Here is a 20,569-nt window from a genome sequence, read left to right as displayed (position 1 = left end):
AGAGCATCAACATGAAGGACTAGGTCTTGAGCCAGTTTAACTCTGTTCCTGGCTTGCAGATAGGCATTGTTTGGAAGAGGTGCCCACCAAACACACATCTGGCTGATCAAAATCCATGATTTTCCCTGGCCAGTAGTAATGGTGCACCAAGCAACTGTGGTGGCATTCATGCAAAAGTGTGATTACACAGTAATTGGAAGACATTACCAGAGCCTTCTTAGTACAGAATAGCCTCCTTTAATCTAAAAGAGCTTAGCAGGCCCCTCTGACAGCATGGAGCTTGATCATGAAGGTAGCTGAGCACATCAGGGCTAAAATTTAATTTCCAGAACCACTGGAAAGAGAGTAATTTTTTTCACATTTGTATAACACTGTTAGCAATTCATTCTTCCAAGAGTGTCAAATCCCAGGACAATTACTAGAGGCTGCTGTATAAAGGTAGTAAAAAGCATCAATGGTTAATATGAGTGTAAATCTGAAGGCACAAGACAGACACACACTTATCCATAAACAAGATCTTGTTCCGATGGCCTCTTTATAAGCCCATACCACCTGCTGTGCTTTCCCAGAGCAGACATGTGGGGAACACACACATTTGATGTTAGCTCTCTTTCATTCCCAGGCTCTCAACTTCTCCTATTCTTCAACAAACTTCTATTGTTTTTAAACCATAGAATGATGTTTTGAAGCTCAATTCAAAACAGTGGGCAAGTCCTCAGTTTCTCCACAGGAGGGATTCAGCAACAAAACTGGTCCTGCAAGGTAATCACCTGCCTGTCTGCAGTGAGGGCTGTTCAGCTGCCAGTGAAGACCTGGGTACGTGTCAGACTACCAGTTGGGATGCTAACATCAGTGGTAGGGCTTGGCTTTTGTGATGTGCTTCTCTGTCAACTAAAGACCGGGTCAGGATCACCAATCTAATTACCACATACCATCCATAATCAACTAGGTTGGAAAAGACCTTTATCAAGTCCAACCATTCCCCCAGCACTGCCAATACCACCACTGAACTATGTCACCAAAGGCCTCAAAAGAAAACAATAGATTTTGGTAAATACTAAGCAAAGCTACATATAAACTAGTGGCTTCAGAACCAAAGGCGCTTATTTCAGAGCCAGCATACACAACCACGTGCTATTTTCTAGCATCTCCATCCACCAGCCTCGCTTACCCTTCATGCTTCTTTTAAAGGAAATGTCCTTCCCACAATGTTGGGACCTTTCCCCACAGATAAATCCATGTAAGGTACTAGTGTCTGCACAGGGTAATCTCACAGCTGCTCCAGGGCTGCATCAATGCTCTTTTAGATAAGTAGTAAGTTCACTTATGCTTAAAAGTGGGGGTTAAGTGGGCCTTGAAAAATTATGCCTGTAACATGTTATCGGAGCAAATTTAACATAACAAATAAAAATTTAAAAAAACACCACCACCACCACCCCACCCCCCCACCTGTCTATTGCAGATTCCAAGCAAAGAAGGAATCCACACAGATTTGTATCACTGCTTCCTTGGGATATAAATAGCTGCAATTGACATGCTAAAAATAAACCAGATAAATATTTAAGGCCCAGAGCTATTTAACTTCTTGTCATGCTTACCTCCTGCTTACTGTTGTGTAAATCAGGAATAATATCAGTGAGATCAATGAATTAACACCAGAATCCTCTGCTGAAGTTGGAGGGAGGGATTGTGTTTCCAGCAATTGCAAACATATCCTCCACTTTACCATCAGCGAAGCTTTCCTTCCTCCTGACCTCCAGGCCCCTTTGATAGCAATGGGAAAGCGAGCACAGGGTTAAGTGCCAAGAAAGCTGCGTGACTCAGAAGCCACACAAGAAGGAAAAAGCTGCTTTATTCAGAGGGGTTTCTCTAAAACACTCAGATTGAGCCCATCTCAGACATGCTGACCCCCAACAAAACAACAGGGAAACGTGTGAGATGGCGCAGAGATTTTCAAAAGCAGCTAGAATAAGCATCTTTCACTTAGCTAAATACGTAAAGGCTTCAGAAAAAGCAGCATAATGAAAAAATATGGTTCTTTTGCCTAATCCATAAGATAAGACAGGTAACCTTTAAAAAGAATAACTCTTATTATTTTTTAAGGTTATCCTGAACGAGGGCTGTAAGGTATCTACCACCTGTAGCAGTTTAGAAGTAAATATTCCTGGTAGAGCAGTATCTACCTCAGTATCGACACACATCAAATAAAACTGATTACCATGAAACTACTTTAAAAATAAGTAGCTGTACTTTTCTTTGCTAGATCATTTTTCTCCCCCCAAAATAACTCAGTATTTTGCCAGTGAAATACTTCAGACTAATGCACTCCTGAAAAAACAGTTGGAGATGAACAAAATAGTCTCAAATGGCTCTTCCGTCTAATTTTAACTCTAAGAGACCATTTTACATCAAATAAAGAGACAACATAATGAACCTGATAACAAATCACATTATTTACAAAGGCACTTACGGAACATGAATTATTTGTGCTACTGGAATAAACATTCAACAGAATCCACCAAAATATGTGGAACAATTTAAAGGGAAATACAGTAGCTCTCCATCCTGAATAACCAAGGAAAAAAGAAAACCAACCCCAAACAACAAAAAACCCCAAACCAAACTGTGTTCAAGCATGGTTTGGAATTGTGTTGTTCTTATTACACGGGGAAAATAAAGACACAAAGGCTGCCTGTTTTGCTACATTTCTCTTGCTTTTCCAGGAAACCAAATATTAAGTACCTGGCTTACAAACCTCCTCCAGCAGTTGATCCCACTTCCTTTGACGTTCCCCTCCTACGAATGACACAATCCAACACCCACACACCAGCTCTAAGACAGCAGGAATGCTATGGCTTCAACAAACCCCCATCCACTCAGAGCCGGCCAAAGAAAGATAAAGCACCCTGCAACTATGCAAACAAATTATACCCATTGCTGATGTAAGGAGGCGGAAGGGAGAGCAAAGGCGGGGGAAGGAATAATATCAGAGACAGCATCCTTAGTCATCCAGAGTATGTGTTGAGGTTTTTAAAAGCACACCTGGAAATGAAAAGCCTCTATTAGCTCTAGCTAGAAAGTAAACAGCAGGCTGCAACTGGGTAATGAGCATCACCTCGCAGAGTGGAAACTGGAACCCCCACTGCTTTTCCCCCAGCTTGGATTTGAAGATGCTGCAGGGAACTGGGTCTGTCTCCAACAGCAGCAGGGCCTAAGGTAGGTAAGGCTTTGAGGAGCACAGAGGACACCCCCCTCGGTGCCCTGAACAGCTGTAGCCCATATTTACAGCTGCATAGGCCAAATTAATCATCAGCAGGAAGTGGACAGATTCTCTGTGGAAGAAAAAGGATTCAGCAGTAGAAAGAGGGTTTGGTATTACATCTAGCATTGCAGACAGCTTTTAGGCAGCTACACAAAGGCATTGCAGGTATATTAAGAAGTGCTTTACAGGCCAGAAATACATCAGGTGGCAAACCCCAGAGCTCCAAAAGCCTGAGGAAAGCACACTCTGAGGACACGGCTCTGCATTGCTCACCTGTCTCCTTCCCAATTACAGAAGTTGCAACTTGTCAAAAGCATGGAGCTTAGAGCCTTGCATGCTGCTTCCCAGGAATGTGACCCATTCCCAATAGTACCAGCATTGCTGCCTGCCACAGCTATTGTTGTCCCTCGAGCTCTCACAGCAAAAAGCTAGATCCCATCTTACAAGACCTGCAAAGGACAGAGCTGCACCTGTAAGCAACCTCCCCATTTCAAACTGTATTTGTGAATATAGCACCTTTAAGATCAGAACCCAAGCTCTGCCCTAAGCAATTCCACCATTTAGGAAGACAAACAAGCTAGGAAAATGTCACATAATTACTCAGAGGCACTCTGACAGGAGGGCTGTAGTGAGAGCACTGGGTCTCTTTTATGAGGCACTTCTTGCTGGGGTAGAATGCTGCCTCATAGCTGCTGTATCCTGCTTGAGAGAGTGAGGTTCTCCTTGGAAATTAAGCAAAGGTTCCTAATCGTTTGTGACGGACTGTGATCCCCTAAAGCTACATTTTCCATCTGATTCATGCTGACTGCCTGTAACCCTACAACAGTTATTGAAAGTTAATTAGCGGTGAAGTGCAAAGAGCTGTAGGAATGAAAATACAAGCGAGAACTGAACATGGATTGTCTCCTTTCCCAGAGAAAATGCTGTCAGGAAGGTGAATGTAACCAAAAGAATATTGCAAATGTGAAGGGGCTCCTGCTAATAACTTGGTTATGGTTGTCCCTCACTGTTTAGACATGCAACTGAGATATAACATATTTCTATGGGAAGCAGGTAAGCACAAAATACAGCATTTCTTTCTTCACTGCTTTTGCTAGAGAAAGCACCCAAAAAGTTATATAAAGGCAACACCCAAATTACATAAAGACAAATAAAGATATAAATCAATTGCTGCTTCCTTTGGCGACTGCAGTTTGTCAGATGTTGCACACGCTATCAAATCCCAACTATTTTTGCCCTTATCCTCCACTTCCTCAGTACTTGCAAGGAATAATCCACAGTTAGATGCGAGCCCAGCCAGCGCAGAGAGGGTGTAGGAGGTGAGGCAAGGAGAGCGCAGCCCCGCAGCACCCACTCCCTGCAGAGGCGAGCGCCAAGGCACAGTGCAAGGCAGTGGGCAGCCCCTCCAGGTGTTAAAAAATCCCATCCTGGCACCCCTGGGACTTGGATCCGGCCCTAAACAATGAAAAATAAACCCAAAAGCAACCTTCACACAGAGAAAGTGTGTTGAGAGCAAGGAAGGGAAGACACTGTAGCAAAGCAAGTGGGTTGGGAAGGTCAAACATTGGGCTCGGGATAAAAATATATGGTGATGCCAGAATGCCTTGGCAAAATTGTGTTTACTGATTTTCATGGAACAGGAAGAAAGCACCAGCCCTTTCCACCCCTGAGTGCTGACTGTGACTCACATGCTACCTAAAATGAGTGCAGTGTGTAAGCAGGGACTGAACAGTGCTGGACCTAGCTCACCTACTCTCAGCACCGGTGGGAATGGCGTGTCCTGTTCCAGGCTCTTCCTGTGGCTGCCTTGGAGACACAGGAAAGTGGTGGATGTCCACCTCATCACAGCACGTAGTAACATCTCATCCAGGGAATTCCTTTATGTGTGGAAGGGTCGCAAGTGGTTCACATGAGCCTTTCTTCTGGACCAGTGCATACCCTGACTGGTAAGGGCAGTCAACACCTTGGGTCTGCCAGGCAGAGATGGGGCCACAAACATGGAATGGTTTGGGTTGAAGGGACCTTAAAGCTCATCCAGTTCCAATCCCCCTGCCACAGGCAGGGACACGTTCCACTAGACCAGGTTGCTCCAAGCCCCTGTGTCCAACCTGGCCCTGAACACTGCCAGGGATGGGGCAGCCACAGCTTCTCTGGGTACCCTGTGCCAGCACCTCAGCACCCTCATAGGGAAGAGTTTATTTCTAAGATCTACCCTCAGTGTCCCCTGTTTCAACCCGTTACCCCTTGTCCTATCACTACAGTCCCTAATGAAGAGTCGCTCCCCAACATCCCTATAGGCCCCCTTCAGATACTGGAAGGCTGCTATGAGGTCTCCACACAGCCTTCCCTTCTCCAGGCTGAGGCCCATGTGTTTTAGCCCCCCAGACGCACCCTCTGAACCCCGCAAAGCTCTAAAGCACAACTCAGACACACGCGGCAGGATACGATCCGCCCGAAGCGGTGCCTCCTGCCAGGCCTCTCCTCACACCCGGGTTACACCGACCCGGGCCCGCTCCCCCCGAGCCGCCCCGTGGGGGCAGGCGGGCAGGGCCCGGCCGCACCGCCCCTCTCTGTGCCGGGGCCCGCCCTCGCCGCGACCGGTAGGGCTGAGGGGGGAGCCGGCGGCCGCCCCATGAGCCCGGCGGGGCGGCGCCCCCGGGCGCGGCCGGGGCTGTTCGGGCAGCTCCTGCCTCTCTTCCTGGCGCTGCCCGGGGGCACCGGCGAGGCGCCGGCAGCAGGTACGGGCCTGCCCCTCTCGCCCCGAGGGGACTGCGCGGGGCGGGCGGTGCCGCGGTGTGTGCTGGGGGGGTCCCGTTCCTCTGCTCGGGTGGTCGCAGGCTGCGGGGGTTCCTCACCCGCCGTCCCGTCGGGAGAACACGTTGTTCTGCCCTGGCTGCCCTCGGTTCCTATGGCCGCCGGTACAGCGCGACCTGCTGCCGCCCAAAATGGCGCTGCCCTACGGAAAGGCCGCGGCCGCCGTCCTGCCCCAGCTTGTGACCGGCGGCAGGCACGGCCCGGAGGCGTTTTGCTGTGCTGTGCTTGTGCCGTGTCAGCTCGGTCTCCTCAGGAGCACTGTGCGTGCTACCCGGCGGGACAGCGGGGCACGGGCACGGGCTGGTCCCCGAGCACGGTAACAAGGCGGCCGCAGACGCCGGTTGTGGCAGGGGCTGGTGCCGCTGGCACTGGTTGTGTGCGTTACCGCCGCTGGCCTGCTGGTCAGCTTGGCTCAGGACACTGGGATGCGGAACAGAGCTTTTACTGATGAGGGCAGCTAAAGCCCTGCAGGTTGTTCCCAGCTGTAGCGGTGACACATAACTGGAGAGATGTTCCCTCCGGGTTCTGCAGCAGGTGCTGATTCCGCTGCTCGTCATCTCAGAACTGGAGAGCTGCCCTCTCTGTGTGTCCTCATAGTAGTTAAAATCCTCCTCTAACTCATGGTTACCTCTTCAGAAGCATCTTTTCTTTTGGAACGCAGTTATTCCACTCTATGGAGCTGATGTATTTGAAAGAAATTATTTTCCTCAAGAGCACAGCTTAAAATGAAGGAGGGGAGGAAGAAAATTCTTGCTGGCGTTGTGTATGGAGGACATTACTTAGTTCATCCCAACACACCCTGCAGGGAAGGTGTGGGCACTCCGGGCTGCATTCTGGTCCTGTAGGGCTATTGGATTTCCCATCACTGGACTATGCTGGTCTCAGCCCTGGGTAGTGCCCAGCCTCGCCTGCTTGCAGTGTCAGTCAGCAGCACTGCAGGGAAGAATGGAACCCTTTGCACTTCATCTGATGACTCTTACAGAAGTGCCTATCAGGAGGTACATCCCGTCCTCACCTGGATCAGCCCTTCCCGCTGTGTTTGCCAGGGGTGGAAATTAACCACAGGGTTAATTATTTACGATTATTCAAACCAGTTTACTCCAGCAGGATCAGCTGTGGACACTTCAATGCTGGAATGGCATCATAAACTTATGTAAGAATATCCACACTGGTATTTTTTACTGGCTCAATTAAATTGGCTAAAAAAGGATTTAGCTAAAGTTCAGCTTCCTTGGGCAGGCAGGGCAGGTTTTTACCTGCAAACAGTATGTCCTTGTTGAGATTGGGACTGCTTTGCCCATACTCCCTTTGCTGTTCTGAGTTTATGGCAGTGCTTTAGCAGTTATAACTGAGCTTGGCTTAGACCTACATTTTCTGCTTAGTGAGCTAGATGATTCCCTCTGTTCAGATCTGTAATTATTTCCTTTATTATCATCTTTAATTATGCTCCTGGAACACTGTAGGGTATAGTTTACACATGTCTGTAGACTGGAACGTATGTTACTCTTAAGAGTTTGCTTGATAAATCTTTTAGGTGCATTTCTGCTCAACAGTGCAATCTGATGTTGAGGACTGTAGGGTGCTCACTAACATTGCAGGGGAGTTACAGCAATTAGCATCCCTAATAAAATGACTAAATCTCTAACACAAGGTATCAGTGCAGTTCCCTTACTGCATGTCACAGCTGGACTATGTCAGGAAGACTTGCTTTACAGGGAAGAGTTGTGTTACTTAACATGAGGAACATTTCTGAGGGAGAGGAGTCTGCTTCCTGCGATCAGCAGCCGTGTCATGTGCTAAATGACTATTTAGTACGTAAGCTGTTTACCTGCTCAGACTCCCACAGTGGTGTTCACCATTGGTGCAAGCACCGACTCCAGTGGAGTTACACCCACTCGTGCCAGCAGTGAGTTTGGCTCAGAGGCCCCATTCCTGTGCCATGAAAACACCAATACCAAAGCCAGACTGCCATGGACTACATTAGTTTAAAAATACCACCTTTTACAAAGGTGTTGCAGTTTACTCTGGAGCCCAAACAACTTGATGGGAAGTCTAATTTTAATTTTCATCTAGATCATGCTCAACATGCTACCCTGCGACACAGCTTTTACTTCTGATTATCTGCAAATGCTTGTGATTCCCTCAGCATGTGCAATAATGAAATGGGGGAAAATTATTCATTTGTATTTGATACATGCTTAAAATTATTCATTTGTATTTGAGACATGATTAAAATTAACTTTTCTGTCCTCTCCCTGCCCCTCCCCAGGTAGAAACTGTAGTTTCTTGCAGGAAATGGATGTCATCCAGAAACGGGATGAAAGTTGCTACTGCTATGTGCAGAACAGAACCATTCACTTACAGTATGTTTGGTCAACTCTTCAGGTAAGAGTCTGTTTTGGGGATTATTCTGTTATGCAATACTTTCCACATAAACATGTGTGAGCAAAGTTTATGATCAAAGCAGTATCTCTCTGCAATTGGTAATTTGAACAGTGTATAGGTAGGACCGTGATAAAAATGCAGCACTGCCATCATCCTCTTCAGATGCAGTGAGGTTTGGCTTCTGTTTATTGGAAAGATGGTAACTAGGCTTGTAGTATGATGCCACACAAACATAAATGTGGAGTTGTGTGTTATTTTGTTGCACACCTTTTCTACTGATGGACCGCTCAACCTCTGCAACAAATGTTTTTGCTTATCACCAAACGCCTTCATAAAGCTTTTAAATTTGAGGATAAAATGCAGTTCTGACTCACTCACTGTAGCATACCAGGCCCCAGTGTAGAAACCAAAGGTGTATTAGATTGTGACTAATGAAAAGACAGCAGTAGCAGTGCATGTCTCTTTTCCTGAGTAACAAAGGGTCATCTTATAACAAACATGTTCAGAGATACACTCAAAACAATATAAAAACCTCCTAACAGTGGAAGAAGTAACAGCTAAAGGAACAAGCTGACTATCTGTATGGTTCTTTTTTTTTTCCGGGGGAAGCATGTCTCTGGGCAAAGGAAGGAAACTGTTTCACTTAATCTCTGTTGGAAGAATTTGCTCTCAGATATAAGGAAGTGAAATGTCTCTTTGTCTGTTGTTCCCAGGACTGCTTTCCTCAGGAACATGGTGCAGATGTTTTTATGAATGGCAGCAAACTTCAGGTGGTAAAATCCTCTGGTAGTCACACACACTTTCCCGGAGGAGATCTTTAAAAGCAGGAAGTTCAGATCTTTCCCACAACAAATGGGCTGTTGATATGTTGTCTCTTCTCCCAGTAGAAGCCTAGTTTATTACCTATTGCATCACTCTTTATAGGTGGGTCTTTGTTGTCTAATAGGCTTTGATCAAGAGCTCACAATGAATCACCCCATCTCAGAAGATGGACAAGATCTTCTATCAGTTTCATGGGGGGATGTGTGCTAGGGACAAATCCTGAAATACCCAACAGGAAGGTGTTTAAATTTCTGGTTACAGCTTTTGTTTTCCTTATCCGTCTTCTGTCCCTGACATGAAAACTGCATTATTAATTACAAGAAAAGCAAGTCCAGATTCTTACAGTTCAGGCAGGGAACAGGGAACTATGAACATCCACAGAAGAAACTGTTGTCAGTCAAAGATTACTGATTTTGTTAGAAATGTGTGTCATGGTAAATCCAAACCCACCAAGTTTTTGGAGGGATTGAGGCCCTCCATTGAATTTTGCTGACATTGAGTTCTCCGAATCACCTTCTAAGGCCTAAACAGCAGATCTTTACATAATATTGATAACCAACATGAAACAACTAAGACTTTAACTCGAACTCTCTCTACAGATTTTCATTATATGCTGTATAGCTCAGAAGAACACCCCCCCACCCAGAGCTACTTCTCTGTGTATTCTGTGGTTTGTTTGCAGGTAAAAGTTAACAGCAGAGAAATGTTCAGGTTTGAGCCCATTTCACAGAACAGTAACTGTCGTAATTCAGAAACTGTTTTTGAGTTTGCTGCATGTGCTGTGCAAGTCTTCTGGAAACCAGAGACAGCTACAGAAACCAGAGTAAGCGTAAAACAATATGGAGAGGATATTTGCTTCAAAATACAGCCCCTGAAAACCGAACCGTACATTGTCAGTGTGAAACGAGAAAGTAAGTAAAAAACCTTTCCCTTTGCATTACAGATAGCTTGGTATTGCCACTGTTTCTGAATGTACCATCTCTTCTGTAAGAAGCTTGGAACTTTTCTGTTGATATTTATAATCAGCATTTCAAACTGAATTAGTCTAAAGTCTTTTTCTATTTTTTTCCACCCTTTTTTTTAGTGCTAGATGGAAAGCTCTTGTTTTTGTTTATTGCTGGAATTTTTCTGTTCCATTTTGCAACCAGCCTGAGCCGGTGAGTACTAGCTGCTGCGGTTTGACCTTCTTTCCCAAAGCCTGTGCATCTTCGGTCTGTTTTCTAAGCTAAAGAGGCAGTTCTTTGGGAAAGTGAAATAAGGAAACAACATATATATAGAACTCCTCCATACCATTTGTATTTGGAGTACTACACTCTGCTAATCACTTAGCTGTGTTAGGGATCTTCTATCCAAGCTTCCTTCACTGGGCAATACCAAGTCAATCCTCAGTGACCAAGTGTGGGAATTCAGACAAAATCTCTCTCCCTGTTGTAGACCAGTAAGGTTCACCGGATGCTAAATGCTGCTGCATGTATTATCAGTGATGGTTTCTTGCAGAAATAAATGTTTAGGATGAGGTCACCTGGGGCCTTGTATGCCTTCATGCCTGTACCAACCTTTTCCCATCATTCTTTCAATGTAAGAATGTAAGAGAATGTAATGACAGCATGTAAGGGAGGATAGTTAATTATTATAGCAAAACAGCAGCCCAGGACTTCAAAGCAAAATGAGTCACACATTAATTGTCAGGAGGCACCTCTAAAATAATCAGAGCAGCAGTAGGTTTTATAGAGTTAACTGAATTAAAAAGTCAGATTTTATAAATTAGTAAGTTTAGGGGAAAAATGACTTGTGGGTTTGTGGAGATTTTTTTTTTTTTTACATTTTAAATTAAAAACAAAACCAACCAACCAAAACAGCAACAAAACACCCACTTTTCTTGCAGTACAGAGCCATACTGGTACACAGAAGAAAATGAGTTTACTGGAAACTAGAGGCTCAAGCAGTCAGGAGTAGTGTGAGCATTAAAAAAAGCAGACCACAGTCTGCTAGCCTGGAATACCTCCAATGACTTTAAATCTCTGTTGAGGCTTTTTCCTTACATCAATTTAATATCTGAACTAGGCCTGTCAACTATGTAACTACAACTCTTAACTTACAGCTGTGCTAAGTTCTTACTGAAGATCACTGCTGCTGTTTTTAGAAACGCTGGCATCGTAACCAATTACAAAGTACACTTCTCACTGTATTCTTTCTTGTTCTTTTACAGGAGTACCAAGTTCTTTTACCTCTGTGGAATAATACTGGGTGTTCTTGCTCTGCTAGTCTTTGTCCTGTTGATACTTAAAAGGTTTATTCCAAGGGTAAATCTACATTTCTAAAACAGTAATAAGCATTATAATATAGAAATGAAGGGTACAGAGCCAGATTCTGACCATGCTCTGTCCTTACGGCTCTGTTTTAATGACTGTAGGATTGCTTGTGTCAAGTAAATGCAATTAGGTCAGAATCAAGTTCTAGTTAGCATGCTTCTGAGTTTAAACAGGAGGTTGTTGATGTACAAGAATAATTTATTCTGAAACATAAATTATTTTTACTATACTGGAACTAAGTTTACTTTTGAATCTCTGAGTCAGTCAAAATCAAAATGTGGTGTTAGTGGCAACAGGGACTGACTCTCTTCCATTCAACAGAGAATTCATTGAAAGGGAGATGCGAATTTTTCCTTCTGCAAAGTCCATGCATTCCCACAATACTAGGATGTCAACTGGGAATACACTGCAACAGGCTTATACCATGACACCAGAGCACTGTACTGTAGAAGTCTAATAAGTCATCTGGTTTTGCTTGCGAGTTCCCTTGCACAAAATAGTTATGGGTTTGATTTGAAATTATTTTAAAGGTTTTATTTTTAAAAATATATTTTAAAGGGGTTTTATATATATATATATATATATATATTTAATTCCAGCACAGCACCTTCTGGATCTTAATGAGTGGCTGCTGGATGTCCTCTCTGTATTTTATTTACTGCTTCAAAGAGAATATGCAGTGGTTGTGGTCTGAACACAGAAACTACTTGTTGGGTAAGAAAATCATCAAGAAATGTGCTGCAGATTTTAGTTTAATTTAGTGGTCAGATGAATACCTGCCCAAAAAAAACAAAATCAAGTGAGACTTATTATAGTGTACTTTTTCTTCCTAAGCCATAGATGTTGGAATATTCCAAAGGTTCCTAATCCATTCAAATAAGCATTTACTCATTAAACAGGAGTTGGATATAATGGCCAGTAGCAGCATTAAGGGCAGATTTTGCCTGTATTATTTGTCCAGTGATCTGCCTTTACATACTTTCCCTGTAACAGAAAAAGGGTGGCTATTCTGGCTCAGATTTTGCTGGAATTTGGGAACTGGATGTGGCTGCAAGGGCTGACCAGTGTATTGATCTGGCATCTGGCCCAGCATTCTTGCATGGGGAGAATTCATGTGCAGCTCAGAGCATTAGCTAAAGGTTGATCACCTCCTTGCACACTTTGAAACTAAAAGCCCACACAACAGGAAGCAGGTACCTGTAAGACAGCACAAGAAACAGCAGGCTGTACTTCACAGCAGTTGTAAGCTTTGTGAAGCAAACTAATGACATTTATAGAAGTAGTTTACGTCTTTTTCCCAATATCCACCTCTTCTGTTTCTACAGGGTATTTTCTGGCTGTTGGAATGACCAGCTTTGCTGCTTGCTATCAGCACGGACCTCCTACCACTGATCTGAGCCTATCCTTGTTTGCATGGACACTGCAGTTAACAGCCTTTGTCTTGATTTATTGTGGAGTCACCATACCTCAAGTTGCGTATGCAGTAATAGCAGTCAGCCTCTGTTCAAAGGGCCTGTGTTACCCCCTGGGTGCTGTGTGTCACATAGGCAGGTATGTATGTATCTGTGAATGTCTAAGGCCCTGCACTGCCAGGAAATGCAGAGGCTGATAATGAAAAAACCCATATGCTTCAGTAATGATTTATGAGTTTCTAACTAATTCATATTGCTATCAAATGTAAACCTGCAATAGAAAAGGTTCAAAGCCCCAGGACACAGGAATTTAATTATTTTCCATTTGGTAGGTTTAAGCATGAGTTTTGTTCTATGAATAATGGAGAAATGTGACTGTTCTTAAGTACAAACATAGCACCTTCTAGTCTGCTGCATATTATAACCAAAACATTTCTGTTTGGTTATTTGATCAGACTGAAGCAACACTGCCTTGGTTTCATGTTTAGGGAGAGAGTCTGAAGGTAACTACTGAATCTTATGGGATAAAAGAGTGTACTGTCACCAGAGAAGCAGTTGTTAACAAGTGACAGTCCTTGTAAGTTAGATAGAGTTCAGAGACTAAAAACCCATATCCACAAAAATAATAGTTTCCAGTGATCACAGTTCAGAGCAGCTGATATACCAAGAACCTTGTATTATTTGTTAAGATCAGTAGATCCCACTAAGCCAGCAAAACTTTTACCATTTGATCTAAATAAGAGTTTACAGTTCATTCTTGCTTTACAGGGAAATAAGGAGGAAAGCTGAACGCTGCTGGTTGGAGCAGGTGTTTGTACAGAGCTTAAAGTTTTATGGGCATCCAGCCCTTGCTTATCTTAACTCATCACAACATTTAAATTGAAGGCAGTCGACAGAAGGGAACAGAACATGGCACACTTTCTAATTGATATCTAATTATATTATACAGCGCTACGCAGCAGCTAAAAAAACATCAGACTGTAAACATTTTGGCCTCACAGTACTCAGCTTTGTAATTTAAAGCAAGATTTAAGAGAAGTGATCTAGCAAACATCACAAACAACTCATAACAGAGCACTGCTCGTCTTCAAAGTTACATATGCAGACTGGGTTTTGATTCAGCCCGCGCCTCTGCATAGACACATTTTGCATATTGCACCTATAAATGGCTGAGCAAGCATCTATCTGATTCTGAGATTTTAGTCCATGCATACACAATAAGGACCTCTTCCAAAGCTTATTTGAAGTTCATTAATGCCATTCTGTGGAATTCCGCACTGTCAGTTAAGACCTGGGGTAAGCATGCTAGCAAACATTAGACATCTTCACCTAAAATTTTAATGCAAAAATGTAGCTTGTCCTCTTAAAAGGGTAAAAGTGATGAACTGCATGTTAATAGCAGGTAGTAGAGAAAAAGGACAGACAACAGTCAGGTGCCAGAATATCTTGGAAATACTAATCGTTTTCATTTCATTCCAGAAAAATGAAGAACCACTTCATATCAAAAAAGTTAGTGTTTAAACACCTTACTGAAGAGGAGTATAGAGAACAAGGTGAAACAGAAACTATCAGAGCTCTGGAGGAGCTACGCGTATTCTGCAGAAACCCTGATTTCCCATCATGGTTAGCTGTATCCAAACTCCAGTCCCCACACAGGTAATAAAATCTGGTGTCTCTAAAATAGGAAACACCTTGTACAGACACTTACAGAGCAGACCCAAATGCTACTTCAGGTGCTGTTGCAGGTGCATTTATCTTGCATGTAGTCAGATGTGCATGTGGGTAGCTTTACCTTCCTGAGTAATCCCACCAAAGATTACTGGGATCCCACAGCCAGACCTCTCAAGGGCATTGGTGGTGGTATTAGGCCCCCTCTTTTCTCCTCCCTTACCATGAATTACTCTGAGTTAATTTACAGTAATCACAAAAGGAAAGCCTACTAATGCTTCTCTTGAGTTCCCACACAGTGACCCAGGTGGCTGGCTAACCAGCAAATGCCCCTTTCTTCAGTTTTCAAAGCCGTACACCTTTGCACTGTGTAAAATTGGGGCAGGCTAAAGATACATGTTCCAGTATTACCTGTGCTAAGCTCTTCAAGCTGCAATCCTGCACAGCCAAAGAATCCTATTACTTCAAGTATCAACCAATAGCTAGGACTAAGAATACAGAGGAAGAAATCAATGCCTGCATCTAGGAAGTGTAATAAATAGAAGAACTACTCCAGATGTAGCTTAAGAGACCAACTTAAGACAAATACGGGATGGGAAGGATTAGATAAGGGCAGCCAGAAAACCGTGCAGAATATAAAATTAATCATAATAGCAGTGTATTTCTGTCCAGACTTAAGACTTCAAGATTTCAGAAGCAGAGTTTCACATAGTAGCCAGCCACAAAGACTTGGCCCTTGCCAAGGAGGACACAATTGTGACACAGAGCCAAGTGTCACAATTTCAGGCTAGTTATAGAAGCTTCATCTTCCTTGGAAGGGCACACAGGCAGCCTCTCTGCCAGGTTTTATAGATTTAAGCCATCTTATTTTCTAAGCTAGTTGCACTCTGTAGCATGATTCAAAGATACAAAAAGTGAAAACTCACTGCAGTATTGTAAAACAAAACAGTGCCAAATGCACACAACAAACAATGGAGACACATGTATTTGCTAGCCATCTCAAAAACTGCTCCTATAAAAATACAAAAATAAAAAGGAGAACCAACAGAAGCCTGATTTGAAGTTGAGTATCCCTTCAGGCTTCCATTAAACATCAGAAGATAGTTCAACACAAGGCAAACCTGTAAAACAGCCTGGCCAACAGCCAGTTCCCCATTTAGACTAACAGTGCTTCCAAGAAGAGCAAGATGACAGCATTCATCTTACAGAAATGTTAAGTCAAAAATGTAAATTATTGATCAGTTTACCAGAACTCCAGAATGTAGCTGCATTTTCTTTTTCTTACATTTCTCTGATGCTGTCGACACTTGCCAGGTGTCAGAACTGCCGTCTGTTTCCACATGCCTGCCAGAAACCTCCAGCTCCATTCTAGCTCTCCAGTGTAGTTGTCCACTGAAAGTAAGATTTGTGGCGATCTGAAATGTAGGGACAGGGCTAAGTTCATGCTTAGCTTAAACACAAGCCTCCAGTTTGGTGTTTAGACTTTAGCTCAGCTTGCCCAGAGCATTTGTGAAGCACCAGAAGTGAGGTGACATTGCAGCAATGTAAGAATACGATGTTCTCACCATTTTTCCTTTCATTAGCAATGTCAACACCTGAATTCTTACAGCCTTTCCGTCAGATATGCTACAGCTTTGATTTATTTTTAGAAGCTGAAGTGCCATCTATCCAACTGCACAAATGCTTACTCTGGATTACGCCATGAGCACTGACAAGATGTGAAAATGAAGTTAGATCTTCTTGCTTAGTCACAGGACCTTGCAGATGGCCTCTAGAACAGCAAAAGTTACTTATATAGAAGAGGCTGAAAAAATGAGGTGGGAAAACAAATCTTCAGGGTTGTTGCCATCTGTTGTGATTTACTCCCTGTTGTTCAGGACTCCCTACCTCATGCTGCAACTTCCCCTCATCAGCACTGCCTGTGGGCATGTCCTTACAACATCCCTGCTTAATTGGTAGTAGCCCCTGCATTTACAAGGTTTTTGTAGTTCTCAGTTGATCACTTCTCCCTTTAAAAATCTGGCAGGTTTGCAGACTTTATTCTGGGATCTCCCCACATCTCACCTGCAGAAACAAGGGCACACGAGGAGGAATATGGCATTGGGAGCTTCTTCCTGGAAGAGCAGCTCTTTGAGACAGGGACAGAGTCTGAGCAAGATGATCCAACCAATTCCGTCCACGAAGGAGATGAGGTGGATGAAGATGAAATGCATAAACAGATTTCATTTCCATATGCTACTGAGTTGCTCTGAGCTTTGGGAAATACCAGGATGGAAAATGCATTTATCCTAGAGAGGAAGGATACACAGTGAGAACTCAGGCTTGGTGATTTCTTGTGGTTACTGGTGGGCACAGGGATTTTCTGAAAATGTTGTTTCCTGTATCACTGATGCTGCATGATCAGAGCAACAGAAGGAAACCATAGGGGCTGTTCAAGTGAAGAGGATTCTCATGCTACTGGTACTTTAACTGGGGAAGTAAACATTGCATATTTCCAAAGTGAGTACTGACAGCAGCCTGTCCCAGCAGGATGCCTTGTGCCAAGGCTACTACCTCTAGAAAATGGTATCTGTTTTGGTCCTTTTCATTGTCAAGTCCTCCGTGTTGAGCAGTACAAGGAGAAACCATTATTAATACTCTACTAAGTACTGTATGTGTCAACAATTTTCACAATGCTGTTAATGGGCTGATAAATCTGTGTTTATTGCTTGTGAGGCTTTTCAGTGCTAAAGATGAAGTTAACACAGCTGAGTGAGGTTTGCTCTTCTGGCTAGGCTTACTGCACATTAGCTTCATTTTGCCTCTCCGCATTTGTTTTAAACTCCCCTAATTCTTCAGAACCCTGCCTGACTTTTCACCCTTCACTTGTGTTATTCTGTTCTTGGTCTCTGCTCTACTTACACTGTACTTTCCATGTCTTCGTTTCTTCACATAACACTCCTCCCTCTTCAACAGGTCCCTCTGCAGAGCCTTTCCTCACTCCTCTGTTTCTCCCTTTGACAACTGCAGGTGACTTAGGAGAGGGTTTCCATCCCCAGATGTATTTTTACTGTTGCCTTACATCATATGGGTGCTGATGTCCATTCCAGGCCTCTCAGAGGCACAGAAAAGATAACAAAGGCTGAGGCTGTTTTCAGCTGCTCAAAGGAACTGCTGTCAGCATAGCTGGAGTGATGCTGTGACCGTGTAACTAGGAATACAGATAACTCCCATAGAGCTCCACTGTCCTTGAAATATGCTGCTGTTTACTCATTCAGTAAAAAGCAGAAAATAATTCCTGGCAAAACAAGGAGGGAAAGATACCTGGCTTCTACCTCCCCTTCTTCAGCCTTCAGTTTGGGACTTAACACAGGAGGTGTGTGGGGAGGAAAAGTAAATAACAGGCAGAAAAATTCAGACTGTCAGGTATCCCCAGGCCAGGGAGTAGGTCATGTCCCCTCAGTTCACCCACCTGCAGAGGTCATTTCTTTCTTTTGTTCTTTAAACTATCTCTGTATTCTTCTGTCCCCACCTTACTGTTTTACTTTACTGTCTTCCAAACTGCAGAAAACAGACAATTGATCTGTCAACATCTGATCTTCCAAACCCAAGAGGAGTTGCCAGTGGTGGGAAAGCAGTCAGCTCTCCAGAAAAGCATGTCCAACCAGGATGTATTTGCTTTAAAAGGGACCTCTTTTCTCTGTAACATACCTGATGGTGCAGCATGACTTCAGTGGTGCATGCACAACCATGGTTTCTCATTGTCCACTGCTGGGTAAGGGAGAAAATGCGTTACCTCTAACAGTGCTGAGAGGTGCTGCTGTACCACATTCCAGGAGCTTCTCTGTCTAAAACAGGAGTCAGAGTAGGTGCTTGGAAGCTTTTTGTGTCTCTTCCTACTTGATTTAACTTCATTTTAAAAGGAAGAAACACTTAGCAGCCTTTTGTGCCATAAATTTATAAATACATATGCAGAATCTATAGCATGTTTAGCAGAGAGAAGCTCTCTCTAGCAGGTGATCCAAAATACACTTACTGTCAAGTCCACAACACTCAAAACAGCAAGAGAGTCCTGATGAGGAAGGCCATTAGCAGTAAGTTTCACTTCTGAGAACCAAATTCACAGCTAATACCACCACTTCTGTCACTAGCAGGAGGCTGGAAGTGTTAGCTGTTGTGAAGATGGAGGAAAGCCGCCTCAGCTTTGATGGTTTGGGAGAGTGATGGAAAGTCCCCCCAAATAATGATCTTTGTAGACTAAAGATGTATTTTACCTTTACCTGTGTTGCCACCATGAACATGAAGTACTTAAAATTACTACAGATTAGTCAAAAAAGGCTACTGACAGAGATGCCTAGTGGGTTTTGCATGTTGTAAGGTACACAGGTTTATTTCAGTGTACTTTGTAGTGAGCTAAGAACTCCCATCCATGTGATCTGAGGCCAGGGGAAAGAATCAGATTTGCCCTGGCTCAAACCCGGAGTTTTTTTCTGGATTTCCACTTTACTGAGGTAACAGTGATTATGTGCCCAGATAATACCTTAAGATAGTATTTTACCTAAGCAATATGTTAAACATGAAAGCCCCCCAAAACAGGCAATTGCATTTTTCACACACTGTCCCTTTCACAGAATTATTTATGGCAATACCAACTACACCGATGCAGAAAAAATCCACCAACAAAAAAACCTCAAACCAACCAAGCAAACCCCAACCCATGTTCTCTGTGGCTGTGACGTCCATTATTTGCCAGGGATGTGTAAATACTATTCAAAGCAGAGCAGGAAACAACCAAGTACATCCAAGGTAGGTGCAGCAACATGAGAAATACGATGACTAGTTTAGCAGATAGCTGGTACTGACATTAACGATCCTCCCAAGGCTGTTGCAACATTGGAAGCACTTCCAAAACAAAACCCAACAAAACCAAGTGCTGTTGTTTGAGCCCTTTGCCAACAGTGAGTTTCCTTGTGCAGTGCTCCTGTGATATATGGAGATACTACATACGTTTACTGAAACACAAATGTTAAGTACTGTCCAGTGTTCAGCCACAAAATCTGGGAACAGAATCTTAGTGTTGATCTATTGCCCTTATAAAAGCCCTTCTTCTTTAACAAAGGATAAGTCATATGTATCTTCTGTTTCATGATGTTTTAAAAAACTTAGAATTTTGTATTTATTTTGTACACATGGTACAGCACACTTGATATCCTGTCTGTACTTTCGAGGTTTTTTTAAATTAAAGTATTTTTCAACTTTATCCTTCTCCTCCCTAATGCATTTACTGTCTTCAGAGCAGCAGGACATATGACAAAGAGGAGCCAAGCAAATTGGGTGTGTTTATGTCATGAGGTTTCCTCCCTTGTTGCAGATTTGTTGCATTAGCTGTGGTTGCTCCAAAACAGTGTCCCATCCACCTCAGATGCATCTCCCTGAAGGAGCTTGCCATTCCCATTCTCCCATCCTGACATATCCAAACCACCAACAAAGCCAAATTCATAAGGTGACATGGTCTGGCACATGTATACTATACATGTGCAAATGAGGAAGCGAAGGTATCTCCCCATCAGCACTTTTGTACTCATGCAAGTTGAGCAGTTGAAATTAAAAATTTAACTGTCCTACACCCAAGGTATGAATAAATTCCACACAAATGTGCCCTTGTTAGGGTAGGTGCAAATATATATCGTTAATCAGAAACAGAAACTGAAGTATATCCATACAAGCTGACATGATCTGAGCTCAGAGCAGCCTCTATCTCAAAGCTGCTAGGTAACAAACAGAACCCAGTTCTGACTTTCACCATGTAAAGGTTGCACTTGATGATCTTGAAGGTTGTTTCCAACCTCATTGATGCCATGATTCTGTGGCCTGCATGCTTCATATCAACCTATTTATGAATCACATCACTGTGC

General features: G+C 43.4%; 1 protein-coding gene across 3 annotated transcripts; it reads left to right on the top strand.

The window, feature by feature from the left end:
* Positions 1 to 5,873: 5,873 nt before the first annotated feature.
* On the top strand, positions 5,874 to 19,914 carry NEMP2 (nuclear envelope integral membrane protein 2). Of its 3 annotated transcripts, none has more exons than XM_034065213.1 (9): positions 5,874 to 6,000; positions 8,346 to 8,461; positions 9,966 to 10,194; positions 10,368 to 10,440; positions 11,493 to 11,586; positions 12,195 to 12,309; positions 12,921 to 13,146; positions 14,487 to 14,663; positions 16,702 to 19,914. In XM_034065213.1, the coding sequence occupies exons 1-9, from the start codon at positions 5,895 to 5,897 to the stop codon at positions 16,925 to 16,927; spliced, it is 1,362 nt and encodes a 453-aa protein (XP_033921104.1). In that variant the 5' UTR covers positions 5,874 to 5,894; the 3' UTR covers positions 16,928 to 19,914. The 3 variants fall into 3 exon arrangements, with proteins under 3 accessions (XP_033921104.1, XP_030901692.1, XP_030901691.1); XM_031045832.2 differs by lacking the exon at positions 5,874 to 6,000 and adding an exon at positions 9,175 to 9,385; XM_031045831.2 differs by lacking the exon at positions 5,874 to 6,000 and having other exon boundaries at positions 9,175 to 10,194.
* The last annotated feature ends 655 nt before the right edge of the window (positions 19,915 to 20,569 follow it).

Source organism: Melopsittacus undulatus, chromosome 8 (genome assembly GCF_012275295.1).
Source record: "Melopsittacus undulatus isolate bMelUnd1 chromosome 8, bMelUnd1.mat.Z, whole genome shotgun sequence".
Classification (NCBI taxonomy): domain Eukaryota; kingdom Metazoa; phylum Chordata; class Aves; order Psittaciformes; family Psittaculidae; genus Melopsittacus; species Melopsittacus undulatus.
Note: the sequence above shows the minus strand (reverse complement) of the source record. Positions and strands in the feature narration are given on the sequence as shown.

Coding starts and splice junctions, on each gene's coding strand:
- NEMP2 (XM_034065213.1), top strand. CDS start 5,895: ATGAGCCCGGCGGGGCGGCGCCCCCGGGCGCGGCCGGGGCTGTTCGGG. Junction 6,001..8,345: donor CGGCGAGGCGCCGGCAGCAG/GTACGGGCCTGC, acceptor GCCCCTCCCCAG/GTAGAAACTGTAGTTTCTTG. Junction 8,462..9,965: donor ATGTTTGGTCAACTCTTCAG/GTAAGAGTCTGT, acceptor GTTTGTTTGCAG/GTAAAAGTTAACAGCAGAGA.